This window comes from Phyllostomus hastatus, unplaced genomic scaffold, assembly GCF_019186645.2.
Source record: "Phyllostomus hastatus isolate PE091 unplaced genomic scaffold, TTU_PhHast_1.1 phas_scaffold_182, whole genome shotgun sequence".
Lineage (NCBI taxonomy): Eukaryota > Metazoa > Chordata > Mammalia > Chiroptera > Phyllostomidae > Phyllostomus > Phyllostomus hastatus.
Genome location: NW_025334013.1, coordinates 12,418,551 through 12,436,156, shown reverse-complemented (window position 1 = coordinate 12,436,156; position 17,606 = coordinate 12,418,551). Strand labels below are relative to the sequence as shown.

Genomic DNA, 17,606 nt, shown 5'->3' with positions numbered 1-17,606 from the left:
ACTTCCCAACTCATTCAGTGAGGCCAATATTACTTTGATGACAAAGCTAGAGAATAAGAGAAAACTACAGACTTCCAGCCAAGATGGACACATGGGTAGATACACTTTGCCTCCTTGCACAACCAAAAGTAGGACAACAGAAAATTTAAAAACAAAAAACAATCAGAACAGCCAGATAATTGAACTGTATAGAAGTCTGAGAACCAAGGATTTGAAGAAGAAACATTCACCCAGACTGGCAGCAGGGGTGGAGACAGACAGCCGGGCTGGAGAGGGTACACAGCACGGCAATGGGCCAGGCCTGGCGAGGCAGCAGCTGGCAGACCGGGTTTTCTCATATTTGCGTGCAGATAAGCTAGAAGAAACAATTAGGGAGCAAGACAGAATACAATTCAGGGTTCCAGCATGGGAAACTAAAGCCTCAAAACCTCTGGCTGTCAAAATCTGTGGGGATTGTGGTGGTAGGAGAAACTCCCATCCTCATAGGATATTTCATTGAAGAGGCACATGGGATCCTAGTAAGTACACAAGCCTACCCACCTGGGACAGAAAGCACCAGAAGGGCCCAATTTCCTTGTGCGTAGTGGGGGAAGTGATTGGAAGCGGGGCGAGAGCTAAGCAAGCAGCACTGTTCCCTCTCGGACCCCTCCCCCACAGACAGCACCACAACACAGCCACATGGGTTGCCGCGCCCTAGCCAATACCTAAGGCCCCGCCCTTTACAACATAACAGGCTGCCAAAACAAAGAAATATGGCCCAAATGAAAGAACAAATCAAAACTATTGAAAAAGAACTAAGCAACAAGGAGATAGCCAACCTATCAGATGCAGAGTTCAAAACACTGGTAATCAGGATGATCACAGAAATGATTGAGTATGATCACAAAATAGCGGGAAAAGTGAAGGCTACGCAAAGTGAAATAAAGAAAAATAGGGAACCAACATTGAAGGGAAAGAAACTGGGAACCAAATCAATGATTTGGAACAGAAGGAAGAAATAAACATTCAGCCAGAACAAAATGAAGAAACAAGAATTCAGAAAAATGAGGGGAGGCTTAGGAACCTCCAGGACAACTTTAAACATTCCAACATCCGAGTCATAGAGATGCCAGAAGGAGAAGAGAGAGCGCAAGAAATTAGAAACTAAGTTGAAAAAATAATGAAGGAGAACGTCCCCAGTCTGGCAAAGGAAATAGATTTCCAGGAAGTCCAGGAAGCTCAGAGAGTCTCAAAGAAATTGGACCCACAGAGGAACACACCAAGATACATCATAATTAAATTACCCAAGATTAAAGATAAGGAGAGAATCTTAAAAGCAGCAAGAAAAAGGACACAGTTACCTACAAAGAAGTTCCCATAAGACTAGCAGCTGATTTCTCAGACGAAACATTGCAGGCACAAAGGGCTTGGCAAGAAGTATTCAAAATTATGAAAGGCAAGGACCTACATCCAAGATTACTGTGTCCAACAAAGCTATCGTATAGAATGGAAGGGCAGATAAAGTGCTTCTCAGATAAGGTCAAGTTAAAGAAGTTCATCATCACCAAGCACTTATTATATGAAAGGTTAAAAGGTCTTATCTAAGAAAAAGAAGATCAAAACCATGAACAGCAAAATTATAACAAACTCATAACTATCAACAACTGAACCAAAAAAAAAAAAACAAAAACAAACTAAGCAAACAACTGGAACAGGAACAGAATCCCAGAAATGGAGATCACATGGAGGGTTATCAGTGGGGAGGGAGAGGGGAAAGAATGGAGGGAGAAGGTACAGAGAGTAAGAAGCATAATTAGTTGGCACAAAATAGACAGGGGAGTTAAGAACAGTGTAGGAAATGGAGAAGCCAAAGGACTTATATATGACTGATGGACATGAACTAAGGGGGCGAGGGAGATGCTGGTGGGGCGGGGAGGTGAAAGGCAGAGGGGAATAAAGTGGAGAAAAAATTGGGACAACTGTAATAGCATAATCAATAAAATACACCAAAAGAAGGAAGGAAAAGAGAAAACTATAGGCCCATATTCCTAATTAATACAGAGAAAAGTTCTCAAGAAAATTTTCACAAATCAACTCCAACAATATAGAGAAGGGAAAATACATCATAACCAAGTAGGAATGTAATGTTGGTTCACTTTCAAAAATCAATGAATGGATGTCGGGAAGATGGAGTAAAAAGCTCCAGAATAAGTTCCTCCACTAAAACAGCTGTTGAGCTGGCAAGATCTATTAAAACCAGCTATTTTGGAATTGTGCACTACCAACAGCAGTGGAATGCTTGATGAAAAAAATAGAGACTGGTAAATTTTGATGCTTTAGCACGTTGCATGGGACACTACTAGCCCCCAGCCCAGTGGCAAACAGCTGAGAAGATGGCAGCACCTCTTTCCTTCAGCCAGGTAGAGCAATCAAGACTAGTCCTGCAGTGATTGGTTGTGTCTTTTAGTCTTTCTGTCGGTCCCCGGGGTCTGGTGCAGGGCCTGGCCATTGTTGTAATGCTTTAGGCTAAAGCAGTTTCCTGGATAGTGTCTGACAAAGAATTTAAAGAAATAACACACTTGTGTATTCCCCACATCCATCTCTTTTTCTCATTGGATCCAGGCATTCACTGAAATCTTTGGAAGGTCACTGGCTGACTGCAGAATTAATAAATCAGGGATTTCAAGGACCACACACCAGAAGGAACGTAGCCCTTGTGTGTAAAAGTCATCAAATAGACACATGACTACAACATCAGCAACCTCTGGGGAAGGGGGAGAATGCTACCCAGGTTAACACATTACAGTGTTCAAAATGTCAACTTCTCAATAAAAAATTATAAAGCATACAAAGGAACGGGAAAATATGGCTCATTCACAGGGATAAAAAAGAAATTGACAGAAAGCATCCCCGAGGAAAGCCCAAACATTGGCCATACTAGACAAAGACTTTACATGTACTGTCTTAAATATGCTCAAATTGCCGAAGGAAATCATGGAAAAAGAACTAAAGGAAATCAGGAGAATGATGTAAGAACAACTTGGAAATATGGATAAAGAAGTAGAAATTATAAATAAGAATCAAGCAAAATCTGGAGCTGAAAAGGTATAATAGCTGAAATAAAAATTAACTATGGTCATGCACCACTTAATGACATTGCGGTCAAAGCTGGACCACATATATGATAGTGTTCCCATTAGATTATAATGGGGCTGGAAATCCCAGTCACCTAGTGACACCGTAGCAGTCATACTGTCAGGCAAAGGTTGTGAAAGTCAACAAGGCTGTGATTGAGGTGACAAACAACTTTAACCTGGAGGTGAGTGAGGATGGCATCGGGGTGCTCCTAGAGGTGGTTCCTGAGGAGTTGACCAGAACAGGAACACATGGCTGGGAAGGAGGCAAGAGAAAAGGAGACCGCAGAAGGAAAAGAACCTCAAGAAGGTTTGCAGTGAAGGCTTTAGCTGAAGCATTTGAAGACCTCAGCAAGCTCCTTAAAAAGTTTGATAAAATGGAACCCAACACTGAGGGTTTTCCTTAATAGAGAAGAGTGTTCATAGTGCATTATCTGCTTACAAGCAAATCTGTGATGGGAAAAAAAAACAAACAAACCACCACAGACATGTTTCTTAGGAGAGTGACACCTAAATTTCCTCCCAGAGGTATTCAGAAGGAAGGCATTGCTCTCACAGGTGGTGGCAGCTCCATGCATGTTACTGCCCCTGAAGACCTTCCAGTGGAACAAGATGTGGAGATGGGGCACAGTGACACTGATAATCCTGACCCTGTGTCGGCCTGGGCTAATGTGTGTGTTCGTGTTCTAGGTTTTTAACAGAAATTTAAAAAGAAAGCAATTTTATGATAATGGTATTGTATAAAGAAAATATTTCTGTACAGCTGTACAGTGTTTTGTGTTTTTAAGCTGTTATTACAAAAGTCCAGAAGTTTTCAAAAATTAAAGTTTACAAAGTAAAGAAGTTACAGTAAGCTAAGGTTAATTTATTATTGAAGAAAAAATAATTTTTATAAATTTAGTGTAGTCTGAGTGTAGGGTGTTTATGAAGTTTACAGTAGCATATAGTAATGTCATAGGCCTTCAAGTTCATTCACTGCTCACCCAGAGCGACTTCTGGTCCTGCAAGCTTCATTCGTGGGGAAGTGCATGTAAGTGGACCTGTGCGATTCAAACCTATGTTGTCCAAGGGTCACCTGTATTGTACCTTTTCTGTGTTTAGATATTCTTAGGTACACAAATACCTACCACTGAGTTACAGCTGCCTGCAGTGTTGAGTACAGCGGTACCCGCTGGTAGCCTGTGAGCAGCTCACTGTACCATACAGCCTAAGTCTGTGTAAGGATACTCTATGTTTGCATGATGAAATTGCCTAATGATGCGTTTCATCAAATGTATCCCTGCTGTCAAGCAGTGCAGGACTGCAGAGGGGTTCAACAACAGCTTTGAGTAGGCGGAAGAAAAAATTGGAGAATTTGAAAATAGGGCAATTGAAATTGTTCAGTCAGGAGTCACTGATTTAGACTAATTTACTCCCATGAAGACTGATCCTTAATTGTTGCAGAAGGATACATTCTTTTATTGTTTTGCTAATGAAGCTCCTGGTATTGTTCTGCGAAACTATGAATAGCATTTAATTTTTTAAAATAAAAAAGTCCCTGTAGTTATTTTAAAAATATTGGAAAATTAATTCATTAAACATACAGAAATGCTTTAAAAGAAGAAATTGATAAGTTTGAGGAGCAGAAAGAAAAATGAATTTTAAGGTATTAACAGAGCCTGAGGACCCGTGGGGCACCGTCGAGCACACCAGCATGCACGTCATGGAGTCCGAGAGAGAGAGGAGTGGGGGAAAGGGCAGAAAAAATATTGGAAGAAACAAATGGCCAAAAACTCCCCAAATTTGATCAAAGATATGGATCTACACATCCAGGAATTTTAGTGAGCACCAAGGAGGGAAAACTCGAAGAGATTCACACCAAGATATATTATAATGAAACCATTAAAATACAAAGAAAAAATCTGAAGCAGCCAGAGAGGTGATTGGTCAAGTATAACAGCCAGTTTCTGATCACAAGCCATGGAGGTCGGAAGACAGTGGGATGATAAATGCTAAAATTTAAAAACTGTAAACCAACAATTCTACATCTGGCAATATTTCCTCTAAAATGAAAAGGAACGAAGGTATTCTAAGGTACGACAGCTAAGTGAGTATGTCACCGACAGACCTGCCCTGCAGGAAATGCTGGCGTTCTTCAGCCTGAAACAGCAAATCGGTATTTCTCTCTCTCTCTCTCTCTCTCACTTTCTAAAATCAATCAATAAAAATTAAAGCCAAAAGAAAATAATTTGATTTCTCTAAGCTTCAGATCCCTCAACTGTGAAATGTTAATAATGCCTACATCATATAATTTTTGTGGGGAATAATGAGATAATGTTTTAAAACAGTAAGCATAGAGAAGTACTTAATAAATGGTGAATCTTGTTGAAATTAATTAAAATGTTTAAAAAGCCATTAGAAAAGTGAGGTTCCAGAAACTTGGACTTTGATAATTTTGACTTTTAAGCTTTCTTCTAAAGTAGATATTTAATGCCCTTTTCTGAGGAACCCTAGTATATTCTGCAAGAGGTAGTGGTGGACTGATTCATAAATTTGAAGCCCAGACCCTGGCTGGGTAGCTCAGGTAGTTAGAGTGTCGTCCCACTACACCAAGGTTGCAGGTTCCATCTCCGGTCAGGGCACACACAAGAATCAGCCAATGAGTGTGAGTGGATAAATAGTGGGACAGCAAATCAATACTTCCCTCTCTCTCCCTCTCTCTCTCTCTCCCTCTCTCCCTCTCTCTCTCTCTCTCTCTCTCTCTCTCTCTCTCTCTCTCTCGTGCCCTCTCCCCATGCCTCTCTAAATTGTGTTTTTAAAAATTGAAAAAAAAAATGTTGTCAAGTCCAGCCTTCTAGAATCAAGATTAAAATTAAATAACTTGTACAAAAACACAAGAGTTCTGAGAAACAAATGTTACTCTACATGGATGAAAATAGATTTTATAGGTCATCACTGACTCCTTTTAACAGTGTTAAAGCTTTTATTTTCAAGTTTTCTTATCATATATTATTATTAAGCATAGTACTTCATGTTTGATTTTATTATTGTTAATTGCTCTCAGACATTAACTTATTTCTTTGGGTTTGGGGTAGGTTAAGGTGGTGTTCTAACATTTGAGAGTGTAAGAATAAATCTGGAGACTGTTTCAAGGTTATAAAAAAGTGATTGCCTGTTCTTAAAAGAATTTAGGGCCATCATCTAGTTCTTTTGTGTATATATTGAAGTTGGAGGGGGGGAGTTGGGTATTTCTCAGCCTTGAATAAGAAAAATTGCAATATTGAATCATGTTTCTGAAACTTGATAAGAAAATGTTATTTAGAAAGGTGACATATTTGGCAAAGGCAATTAAAATATTGGTATGAAAAATTTTTTTGGAGAATTGAAGGTAATTCTTTCTTTTGTGAATCCAAGAAGGGTATAAGAATATGTCAGTCTTTGAAAGTATTAGGAAAAAACTTATGTTAATAATCTTTACTATTGCAATCTTCATGATTTTTGCATAGCAAAGCTTAATAAAGCAAAGCAAAGCGTATACTGCAATGTCTTACCAATAATTTTGATTACTGATTTTTTTAACTACTCATCTAAGAGTAAAACAGTTATGTCATCATTTCTCACACTTGCATTCAGAACGGTCAGGAAGTGTTTGAAGGACTTAACAAAACCAAAACCAAAGAGTTTTGACAGCTGCAGTGTGGTGATGGCTGCATAAACCATAGGCTGCAGATAAGGAGTTAAATTGTATCCTAGCTGGTACTTCTGCCTGCCTTGCAGCTTGTCACAGCTAAGAGCTAGACTAAAGCCCAGAGTGATTTAGAGGTAAGTATACCGAGAGAAGTAATTCTAGGAGTTTTGTTTATCTGCTTGTTTTTAAGTAGAATCAGAAATACATAGTAAGAGAAATTGGAGAAATAGTCAGGATAGTGGTATGAGAATCTTCCAGATCTATAAATATAAAATGGCTTCTGACCATTTCGATCCCATGTAAAATTGAAAATAAAGCTCATAACTTTGTTTTCCACTCTGATAAGTTATTATTAACAAATTATGTTAATGTGTAACATTGTGTGTTTCAGAAGTTGGACTTTATAGAGTCTGACAGTTCCTGTTCCTCTGAAGCACTTTCAAAGAAAGAACTCTCTGCTGAAGAGCTGTATAATCGGCTTGAGAAACTCATCATTGAGGACAAAGCGAACGATGAACAGATCTTTGACTGGGTAGAGGTATAACAACTACGGTACCTTCGGTGATAGCTCTGCCAGATAGATTCCTGAGGGATTTCCTTAGTTCACATAGTTAACCTTTCACTTCCATAGGTGTTTTTAATTTTAATGTTTGTATTTTTTTAATTTAAAACATTTTATTTATTTCTTTTTAGAGAGAAGGGAAGAGAGGGAGAGAGACATCAATGTGTGGTTGCCTCTTACGCATTCCCCACTGGGAACCTGGCCCACAACCCAGGCATGTGTCCTGACTGGGAATTGAACCAGCGATGTTTTGGTTCGCAGGCTGGTGCTCAGTTTACTGAGCCACACCAGCCAGGGCTGTTTGTATTCTTACATATATGTATATTTGTAACTCTGTAAGTCTGTTTTTCTATTTTTTTTATAAGATTAGTTTTGCCCTGGCTGGTGTGGCTCAGTGGATTGAGTGCCTGCCTGCAAACTGAAAGGTTGCCAGTTCGATTCCCAGCCAGGGCACATTCTGAGTTGTGGGCCAGGTCCCCAGTTGGGGGCATGCAAGAGGCAACCTATCAATGTATCTTTTGCACATTGATGTTTCTCTCCCTCTCTTTCTTACTGTCTTCCTCTCTCTCAAAATAAATAAGTAAAACCTTTTAAAAATAAAAAGATTAGGTTTCATAAATTCAAGTAAAAATACTCAGAACATGAGCCATTTTCCTGGGTCTCTACTTAAGTTAGGATATATCCTACATTTTACCATTCAAAAATTTGCATTTTTAAGTGTTTTCACATTTTAAATACTATCCTTGATGAAATTAATAAGTAATATGTAGTCATTATGAAAGGTATTAGCTTAATACACTCCCTTTTGAAAATTTTTTAACTCATCTATCTCATGTTGTGAAGTCTGTTGATCATGTCTGTTTTTAATGTTACTGTATTTCTTTACATAGTAATTCTTATTTGTGTAGGTGTGTTTAATTTTTGCATGTTTTCCATGGGATCATATGATAATCCAACTTGAAGGAATGCCATGGATGGCTAATCTCTTCCTCTCTCTATAAATCCTCTTTTGTGGTCCTTCTAATAGGTTATTATTTCTTTAACCACTTCTAGTCATTGAGACATAATGAAGTTTCTGAAAATTTGGTTGTTGAGGGGTTGTCTGTTTGGTTTTGGGGGGGTTTTTGTTGTTGTTGTTGTTGTTTTTAATCTATTTTTTCCCATGTCTGTACAAGATAAGTCTATCATCTCACCTAGTGGGGAATCTTTTAGTTAATTCTAATAGTCTATTACTGTATTCCTGTCTCTCTCTCTCTAGGTTCTTTCTTACTTTCTTGAAGTCTTAAGTGGCTTGCGCAAACCGAGCGTGGCCACCAGATGTGGTCTGGCAGAGTCAGACGGCGCTGCTGTGCTGCCTGCTCCGGGCGTGTGCTCTCGGCAGGCCCGCCGCCCTGAGCTCAGATTGCTCTCTGTCACGCAGTGCCCGTTCGTTCATGGTCTGCGGTGTCGCCGTCCTCTCCCATCCTGAACTTAGGCACTTTGTTTTGGGACCAAAAGGGGGTTTTACATTTGTTTCTGTTTCTGTTCATCTTCTTAAAGTAGATGTTTCTCAGCCCTTGCTGGTGTGGCTCAGTGGATTGAGCACCAGCCTGTGAACCGAGGGGTCGCCAGTTCGAGCCTGGTCAGGGCACATGCCTGGGTTGCAGGCCAGGTCCCTGGTTGGGGGTGTGTGAGAGACAACCAACATTTTTTACTCTCACAACATTTTATATTCTGACTTGGTCATTAAATTTGCTTGCCATTATTTTCACTTTGTATTCTCCTTTCATTTCACTAATACGCCAACTGTCTCCTCGTCCAAGTTACGGGTAGAGTGTAAACGGGGAAGGGCCAAGGACAAAGCGGCACAAGTTCAGGGACCAGACTGCACCCCCTGCGCCGTGGACACTTGCAGCTCTTAACCTGTTTATTATGTCACGTCATTCTGTCTGGTTCCCCGTTCTGTCTTGTCTACAAGGGGATATCTGTCATTAGATCATTTGTCAGGTGCCTTGCTGAAGTCTAGAGGAGTTCTGCCTGTATCCATCTGAGCTGCCAATGCTAAGCAAGTCAGAAAAGAAAAGGTCGTTTTATCATGACTTGTTTCTCATGTACTTATGTAGTCAGTCCTCTTAGCATAACCATCTCTTTCCTTTCTTAGGCTTTTAACTCATTCATGTGATCGTTGGTTGTAGAATTTAGCATAGAATCAGGAGCAGTCTTGCTGCTGTATGATTGACATCATAGAGCTGCTTCTTTGTTTTAGAGGTCAGGTCAGCATTTGCATATTTGACATTATTCTCTTCGTGATTTTTCATAGATTGCCATCATGTGCAATTTGGGGAAAATTTTTGAAAAAATTTTTATTTCCACATGTATTGCAAAATGATGCTATTTTTACTTCATATTAGGCTTGATTTTGTTACATAATTATTTATTCTACCTATTCTGGATGAACAGTTAGTCTTAAAAGAGAAGACAAAGGGTAAATTTTACTAAATGTAAATTATGCCTAATAAAGATGACTAAAAAAGAGAACAGGCTCCTAGCTGGTGTGACTCAGTTGACTGTGTGCTGACCTGTGGACCAAAAAGTTGCTGGTTCGATTCCCAGTTAGGGCGCATGCCTGGGTAGCAGGCCAGGTTCCCAGTTGGTGGTATGAGAGAAGTGACTGATTAATGTTTCTCTTGCACATTGATGTCTCTCTCTTTCTTTCTCCCTCCTTTCCCCTCTCTCTAAAAAGAAATAAATAAAATCTTTCAAATAAAAGTGAGAAAGCAAAAACAATAGTAGCTAAGTTCACAGTATACACAGATGTTTGTTGCTCTGTCTGGTACAGTGTTGCGTAACTCTGATTTTGCTTATCTGTCCCAACTGGCAGATCCATCTTCCTTCTTGTTCTCGCCCATTTTTGTTAACATCTTTGCTTAATCTATAGTTTCATGATATTTTTCTTCAGGTCTTTTCTGCTCTTGAATATTAGAATTATAATCAACTTTATTTGGTAGACTTATTATGCAGTTTCTTTCTTTAAAATAGAAGAGACAGTCACTGGTTTGGAAGTGGTATTTTTGATCTAATTACAGTCAGCTACTTTGTTTCTTTTTCTCAAACTTTGCCTGAAAGCTAATCCTATGGGGATCTCAAATGAGAATTCAGTGCTTGAAATAGCTCCATTCAATTGTTTATAAAGTATTGTTGAGCTAGAATGTTGTATTTTTATTCTCTCGTTTATTCTTCAAAAATACTTGTTCAGATTTTGAAAAAGTAATTTCTGGGGCTAGACCAGCCTTGCTTCAGCCTAAATAGAATATTTTTAAAGAGGTATAAACCAGCAGCTGACCGTAACACATAAATCATCTTGACATCTTTTATGTGTGGCTTTTGCCCCGCTCCTCCTCAGCCCTAGCTGTCAGCAGTGGCCCCACGGGCTTCTGTTCCCCGGGGCAGTCGGGAGTGAAACCTCTTCCTGGAGCACAGAGGGCTGTGCTCGCCTCACCGGCATCCCACCGCTCCGGCTGTCTCCCCTGCTCACACTCTTAATTCTGCTCTCGAGAAACTACCAGTTCCTCCCGAATGAGTTGAAGGTTAGGTATTCAGCAAAGAGAAAGCTGCTAGTTAATTTTTGTCAGTTCTAAAATGCATAAATGTTAACTTGATCATCTCTGAATATCTTTTGTCATTCTTAGCTTTCTAACACAGAAGTTTATAATGACACCTTCATTTTTTTTCCTGGCCAGTCATTTTAAGACTGATCCTTTCAGTCTTAAAGGATCTCTCCTTTCAGGAGAAAATACTATGCTGTGCTATTAAAAAAAAAAGAAGAAGGCTGAAATAAGCATTGATTCTATTCACAGGCATAAGTAACATAAACTTTGAAAAGTATTTGAACTATCTGCCTAGAAAAGGCCTCCTGTTGTTTGTCATTTCCTTTTGCTAATCACCTTTTGTAGTAAGAAAATATTAAGAGAAATAAGATCTTAAGAAAAATAAGCTGAAAAGTAAATTTGGGGCTCATTTACTTAGCATATTTCTAAATGCATGTTTTGCCATCCTTAGAAAAGAGTAACAGTTTTGTCACTGCCACCTGAGGGTTTGTTTGAGGCAGTGCCCGAGAGCGCTCTCTAATTCAACATGGGAATCGAGATGAAAAGCAGTGTCAGCCCATCTGAAAAAGAGTTGCACACGACTGAGTAAAGCAGTCTTTAAAATATACTGTTGTTGTTGTAAAAGATCTTTCAAATTTATAGATTTGGATAAATCATCTTAATATGGGCTATTTATCGAGGAAGAAAAATGTTTTTACATCATTCCACTTCCAAATGTATATAGTACACAGTGCTGTATAATGGAATGAGCAAAAGATCAGCAGTGATAGTGCTCCTGAAAGCTAAACACTGCTACTTAGAACATTCTCAGACATAACTGAAAGTAGCCTAAGTATTTTTCAGTGAATCAGAAGATTAATTTTTGCTAGAAGGTTGAATGTGACCCCATCTGCCCTTAGTGCCAGTTAAGACCTAGTTTATGAGAAATAATTTCTCTGGTGTGCAAGGATACCTTTAACTGTTCCATTTACTTTTGATATCAGGCTAATCTAGATGAAGCCCAGATGAGTTCACCTACATTCCTTAGAGCTTTAATGACAGCTGTTTGTAAAGCAGCTATTATAATAGGTAAGTAACATTTCTAAAGGGAAAGCTAACATCTGAAATCCCCACTATGTCAAATACTGATGATTTGGGCCTATTTTAAATTGCCTTTAAAACTTGCCCTGTATAGCTCCATTCCTGTGCAAATGGGTGCCATTTCTGTCTACAACGCCTGGCTGTCTCAAGCGGGGGGAGGTCTGAGCAACTACTGCATGCCTGTGGTTGTCTTACACTGTTACATGTTACTTTCCTCATTTACCCCCAACATTGAAAGCTTCCTCATCCCTCCCTTCAAGAGTGGTAATGAATGGCCCTGGCTGGTTTGGCTCAGTGGATTGAGCCCTAGCCTGCAACCTCAAAGGTCGTCGGTTCGATTCCCAGTCAGGGCACGTGAGTGGGTTGTGGGGTTCGTGAAAGGCAGCCAGCCAATCAATGTTTCTCTCCCTCTCTTTCCCCTTTCCTTCCATTTCCCTAAAAAATAAGTAAAATGTTAAAAGAAAAAAAATTTTTTTAAAGTTATAATGAATGGGTTGGATATTCTGAACCTAGTATTAATCAAGGACTAATGTCAACAGGAAAACCATTTTATATAAATACATGTATGAGGAAAGAAAATGCCAGTTGCTTCTCCTACTTTATGTTGACTTTATATAAGGCGATTTTATTGAATGGTGATGAATTTCATAGATGGGATTAGGATTGGTAGAAACTCTTAAATATTCCAAGCTGCCTATAATATTTATTTAACAAAATCATGCTCATAGCCTCAGGTAGGCATTTCCATCACTGAAATAGGAAAGAAAAATCCAGCAGCTCAAAAGCGCTTCATAATTTCAGGCCTCTCTTTATCATCTCAAAGATAGCTTCAGAACGGTAATTTAAGACTTTCCATGTTAGTTCTTTAATGAGGTGAACAACAAGCTAAGTAGAAAGTCTTTGTTAAATTTTTAAAAATCATTTCCACTATCTGTAGAAACATGAGATTTTGACACTTTAAAATCAGGGTTGGAATATATAAAAGCTGCTTTTAAAAACAAGATTGTGTCCCACTGGTGACTTGCAGAGGAAACACAGCCTTACGTTCCTTGGCACTGAGGATGCCTTCCTCAGCCCCTCGTTATCGTGCCTTCCCCCCAAAAGCCTAGGTCAGCCGTGGCGTTTGTCCCAGTGAGTCCGTATCCTCCTCACAATAAATAAAATAGTTCTAAGTCTTTTACCCTTCTGAAAAGATTTGCATGAACTACCACTCTAATTTCCTTTTTAATGTTCCGTTTCTAGTTTGGAATGTCATAAAACCAATGTACCTGCTTCATCATGATTAAAGCTAAAGAATTGGGTCCGCCCTCGAGGGAACCCAGCACTCAAAACACGTCCCCCTCCAGGGTTTTTATTATTTCAGAAGGAATGTCCCATTAAGCATTTCAGAACATTCTGATTTTCAAAAATCTTTACCCTGGACCCCCTTGCTTCTTCTTTCCTTGTAGAGTCAGATGCGTCGGAAAGACCCAGAAGTTGAAAATGGTCCTCATGTTATTTCCTTAAATGTAATTCTTGGTTCTTCTGTCACCTTTAGCCGACTCTTCCACCTTCCGAGTGGACACTGCTGTGATCAAGCAGAGAGTGCCGATCTTACTCAAGTACCTAGACTCGGACACAGAGAAGGAACTGCAAGCACTTTATGCACTACAGGCGTCAATAGTAAAACTTGATCAGCCTGCCAGTAAGTTTACCTCTTGCTCCAGTTAGCCCAGCCAGTGGGTGAGACTTAATCCAGGCCGAGACTTCAGCAGTGGTTTGATGAGATGAGTTCGAACAGGAGGTAATAGAAGAATTACTAGTAACAAAAACTCAGATAACCAGCAACTTTAATAAACCTAAATTTTTTGTGTACTTTTATGAGAAAATGATAAGTAGTTTAAATTAGATATTTAATCCTCACTCTAGAAAAGGTTTGTCTAATAAAACTTGCGCCAGTGTCGGAAATACATCTGTACTGTGCAGTGTAGCAGCTGTGAGTCACATATGTCTGGTGGCTGTTGTAACTAAGGAACAAAATTTTAAATTTTATTTAAATGTAAACAGCCACCACAGTTAGTAGGAACCCTATTGGACAATGCAGGTCTAGGGCATCTCAGTATTAGCCTGTGTGTTATATAATTTTTCACTTTTTTTGATAATGGGTCTTAATAGCGAAGGAGAATGATACTCTTCAGAATCCCCAGGCTCCCAACGCAGCCAGTAAGGCATTTTAGGCTAGTTTTCAGTTAAGGGCTATGGCTAAGGCTGGCTAATCAGACAAATAAGGAACCTGACACCTAAGCCTTGGTGGTGTTGGTAAATTAACTGAATTGTGTTGCATTTTGAAAATTCAGTTGAAGCTTGTGAAAGTGGAAATTATGTGGCTGTTGCAGAGATAGCACTGAGGCAGTTCTTTGGCGCTTCTTTAGGCTGTGGCTTTCGCAAGTCGTCCTTCTCAGCCAGTGCCGGCGAGTCCCTCTAGGACAGCTGTCTTCCCCCTGTGCGCCCCGGACTGCTGACACGGCTCTGCCTGGCTGTTTAGCTGGGGGCGCTGACCCCTTTTCCCTTCCTGTGTCAAGTTTAAAAAAAATGACAGTAGCCAACACAAAATAGCTGCCTGATGTGAATGAATTAAAAGTATACCTTTTTTTTTTTGGTCAGATCAACAAAAATTACATTTTTGGTGTGCCACAGAATTTTAGTAATTTTTTATGTGTGCCATGAGATGAAAAAGGTTGAAAAATGCTGCTCTAGGAGATAAAGGGAAAGATTGAAACAGGTAATCCTCAAGGTTTAACTCGAGACATCCAAGCCTGAATAGGAGAGTTAATTTGACTTTGTTTTCTCTCTGTCCAGACCTTCGAAAGGTTGTTTAACATTATGGCTTCCTTTTTTATTCTTATAGAATGAGGACACTAACTTCTCAAGAGATGCTTAAGTAGTTGGATAAAATTGATGCTGAGTGTTCAGCCAGTCAAAGTATCTCCCGTAATTTATCAGCCTCAGTAATCCCTGGAGAGATGTTTAATTCTAGACTTAGTACCAATATAATGATTGCCACTTGCTTCCATTTCCCCATTGACCAACTCGGGTTTAGAGAATGAAGTGACTTCATTATTGGCTTGACTAATAAAATTACAAAGATAAATCTAAAAATTTTTTAATAAGACTCATTGTAAACCTAATGTTTATTAGCAATTATTTATTCTACTGCCTCCCTCCATTAATATGAATGATCAGCGAGCTCAGTTTAAATGAGTTTTAAGAGCCCGTAATGAAAAGAATTTTTTTTCAAAGAATATGTAAAGCCCTCTGTTGGGTTTTATGGCCTTAATAGCTTTCTCCATTTTTTGCACAATAATATAAAGTAAGTTTCCATTGTGAGAACCAAACAGAGAATTAAAACCGCCCAGATTACCTGAGCATTGGAAACAACAAATTGACTGTCATCTCACTGGATAAAATCCAGGTGAGGTTGTTTTTACCCGTGTTTTCTATAAATTATTATTGTTTTCGTTTTGAAAATAATATTGGGGGAGTATATCCTGCTGTTACCTCCCAAAATTTGTAAAAAAATAATATGTTTTTATTGTAGAATTCAAATAAAGAAATGGATAAAATAATTATTTTATATTTAGTTTTTGAAGTGTTTAGGTAGACAACTACATAATATTAAACAGCCCAGCAATATCAGAAATTTAGTTCAAATTGAACAAAATAACAAATAAGAAATCCTTTATACTGCTTAAGTCTTCTTTCCTGTTCTTTAGACAGGTCGTTTTGCTGCTTATACTAGCAAGAGGGAGAATAATGCATTGTCGTGGATGTTCTTCTCGAGGGGAATTCATTGTGTGTTCATTCATTGCTTAGAAGGACAGTCTTTCCTTCACAACTGCAGCGTCCCCAAAACTGATCGTTCATTTTCACTTCCTTACAGATTTGCTACGGATGTTCTTTGACTGTCTGTACGACGAAGAGGTAATCTCCGAGGATGCCTTCTACAAATGGGAAAGCAGCAAGGACCCCGCAGAGCAGAACGGGAAGGGTGTGGCCCTGAAGTCTGTCACGGCCTTCTTTACGTGGCTTCGGGAAGCAGAAGAGGAATCTGAGGATAACTAAAATTTCAAATACACAAAAAGAAACAAAAGAAACAATTTAAGTATTTTTTTAAAAAGTTTCACGTCTTCGCCAATCACAGTGCAGCAAGGCCAATTCTCGCAGAAACCCCCACGTGTGCACGAGTGGGAGAGGGGAAAGAGAACAAAGGTGATCATGGAGGAAAAAGGTACTGGAAATAAGTACACTTCAACCTGAGGGCGGGAGCACTAAAACCAAAATACATGTATTATTTATAGAAAATATTTTCTGTTATAATCTTTTCTTTTTAAACGAGGACTCATACTTTAAAAAAACACATCTGTTTAGCAAAAAAGTTGAGAACTTTTAATTTATTTTAAGGACTGCAAATGCCAGTGTAATTTTTTAATTTGCAGTTTCTGTAAACAACTTGTATAATAGAAAAGCAGAGAAATAAATTTCCCTCCCCTTCAGATGCACCTCAAGTTTGTTTTAAAGCATAGTAGTTAGTCCAGATTTAAGAAGGTTTGGGGTGAACAAGGTAAGAAAGATTTTTTTTTTTTGGCATCAAATCTTTCTGCCTGCCTCTCAGCTTGCTTCAGAAAATTTAAAAAAAAATCTCAATAGTAATCAAACATACATAACCTTGGAACAGAAGGAAATGCTGTGGACCAGAGAACTCCAAGAATTGTTTAAAAAAAAAAAGTGCTACCCTTGGAAAAGTACTCTTAATACTTTTGAAATCTTTAGAGCAACTATAAGGCTTGTAAATACATAGAACAAATATTTAAAAAAACAAAAAGAAATTGACTCAATACTATTTCTTTTCACTTTCAAAATATAAAGAACAAAATAAAGACAAACATTGCAAGTTTAAAAGAAAGCAAAGTGACTTCTCCTTTCGATAGCTGCTGCATGTGTGCCCATCTCTGGGAGGGCTGTCTGCTGGCTAACCCGCATCTCATCTCCCGGGAGGTTGTGGAGGGCGCGAAGGTGAGGGGAGAGGGAGAAAGAGAGGGAGAGCGTGTGCGTGCGTCTCAGTGGGGAAATGCAGGCTGCTTCTGGGTAAGGGGAGCACCTGTGCTCGCATGGGAGCGCCCCTCTGGAAGTCCAGGAAGCTTCTTTCCAACACCAACCAGAAAACCTTTCGGGGTGGGAGCAACCTAAGGGCAGTTTTTAAATAACTAAGGGTCCCACTGTATGTATTAGGACTAGGGGATGCTAATTCACTTGGTGACTGATTTTTAAATCATCAAATTTCTCCAAAGATGTCTTCTAAAGAATGAAAGAAACCAAAGCTCAGTTACACTTTTTAAAAAGTGGGCGTGGGGTTTAAAACCAGACTAAAATACCGTGTGTGAAAATCACATTGTTACCCAACTTCATCTTCACCCAAGCTGTTCTGGTGAGTATAAAACCAACCGTGGTTTTTGGCCTTTCCTTCTCCCACAGATACTGGAGTGCTGTATTTTCTGTTTCGTTTTCTTTTTTTATGAAGCCGTAGTCCCTGCAGATGGTTTTTTATTTCAGTTGTTTGT

The 17,606-nt window shown here is 39.1% G+C and overlaps 1 protein-coding gene across 7 annotated transcripts in view; it reads left to right on the top strand.

The window, feature by feature from the left end:
- EIF4G3 (eukaryotic translation initiation factor 4 gamma 3) overlaps positions 1-16,951 on the top strand; it is a 288,954-nt gene extending 272,003 nt beyond the window's left edge. For all 7 annotated transcript variants that reach the window (XM_045858600.1, XM_045858604.1, XM_045858603.1 and 4 more), the window contains 4 exons: positions 7,172-7,318; positions 11,913-11,997; positions 13,547-13,693; positions 15,929-16,951. In XM_045858600.1, the coding sequence (XP_045714556.1) occupies positions 7,172-7,318; positions 11,913-11,997; positions 13,547-13,693; positions 15,929-16,110 (561 nt within the window). In that variant the 3' untranslated portion in view covers positions 16,111-16,951. The remainder of the gene's footprint in view (positions 1-7,171; positions 7,319-11,912; positions 11,998-13,546; positions 13,694-15,928) is intronic.
- Positions 16,952-17,606: the final 655 nt, after the last annotated feature.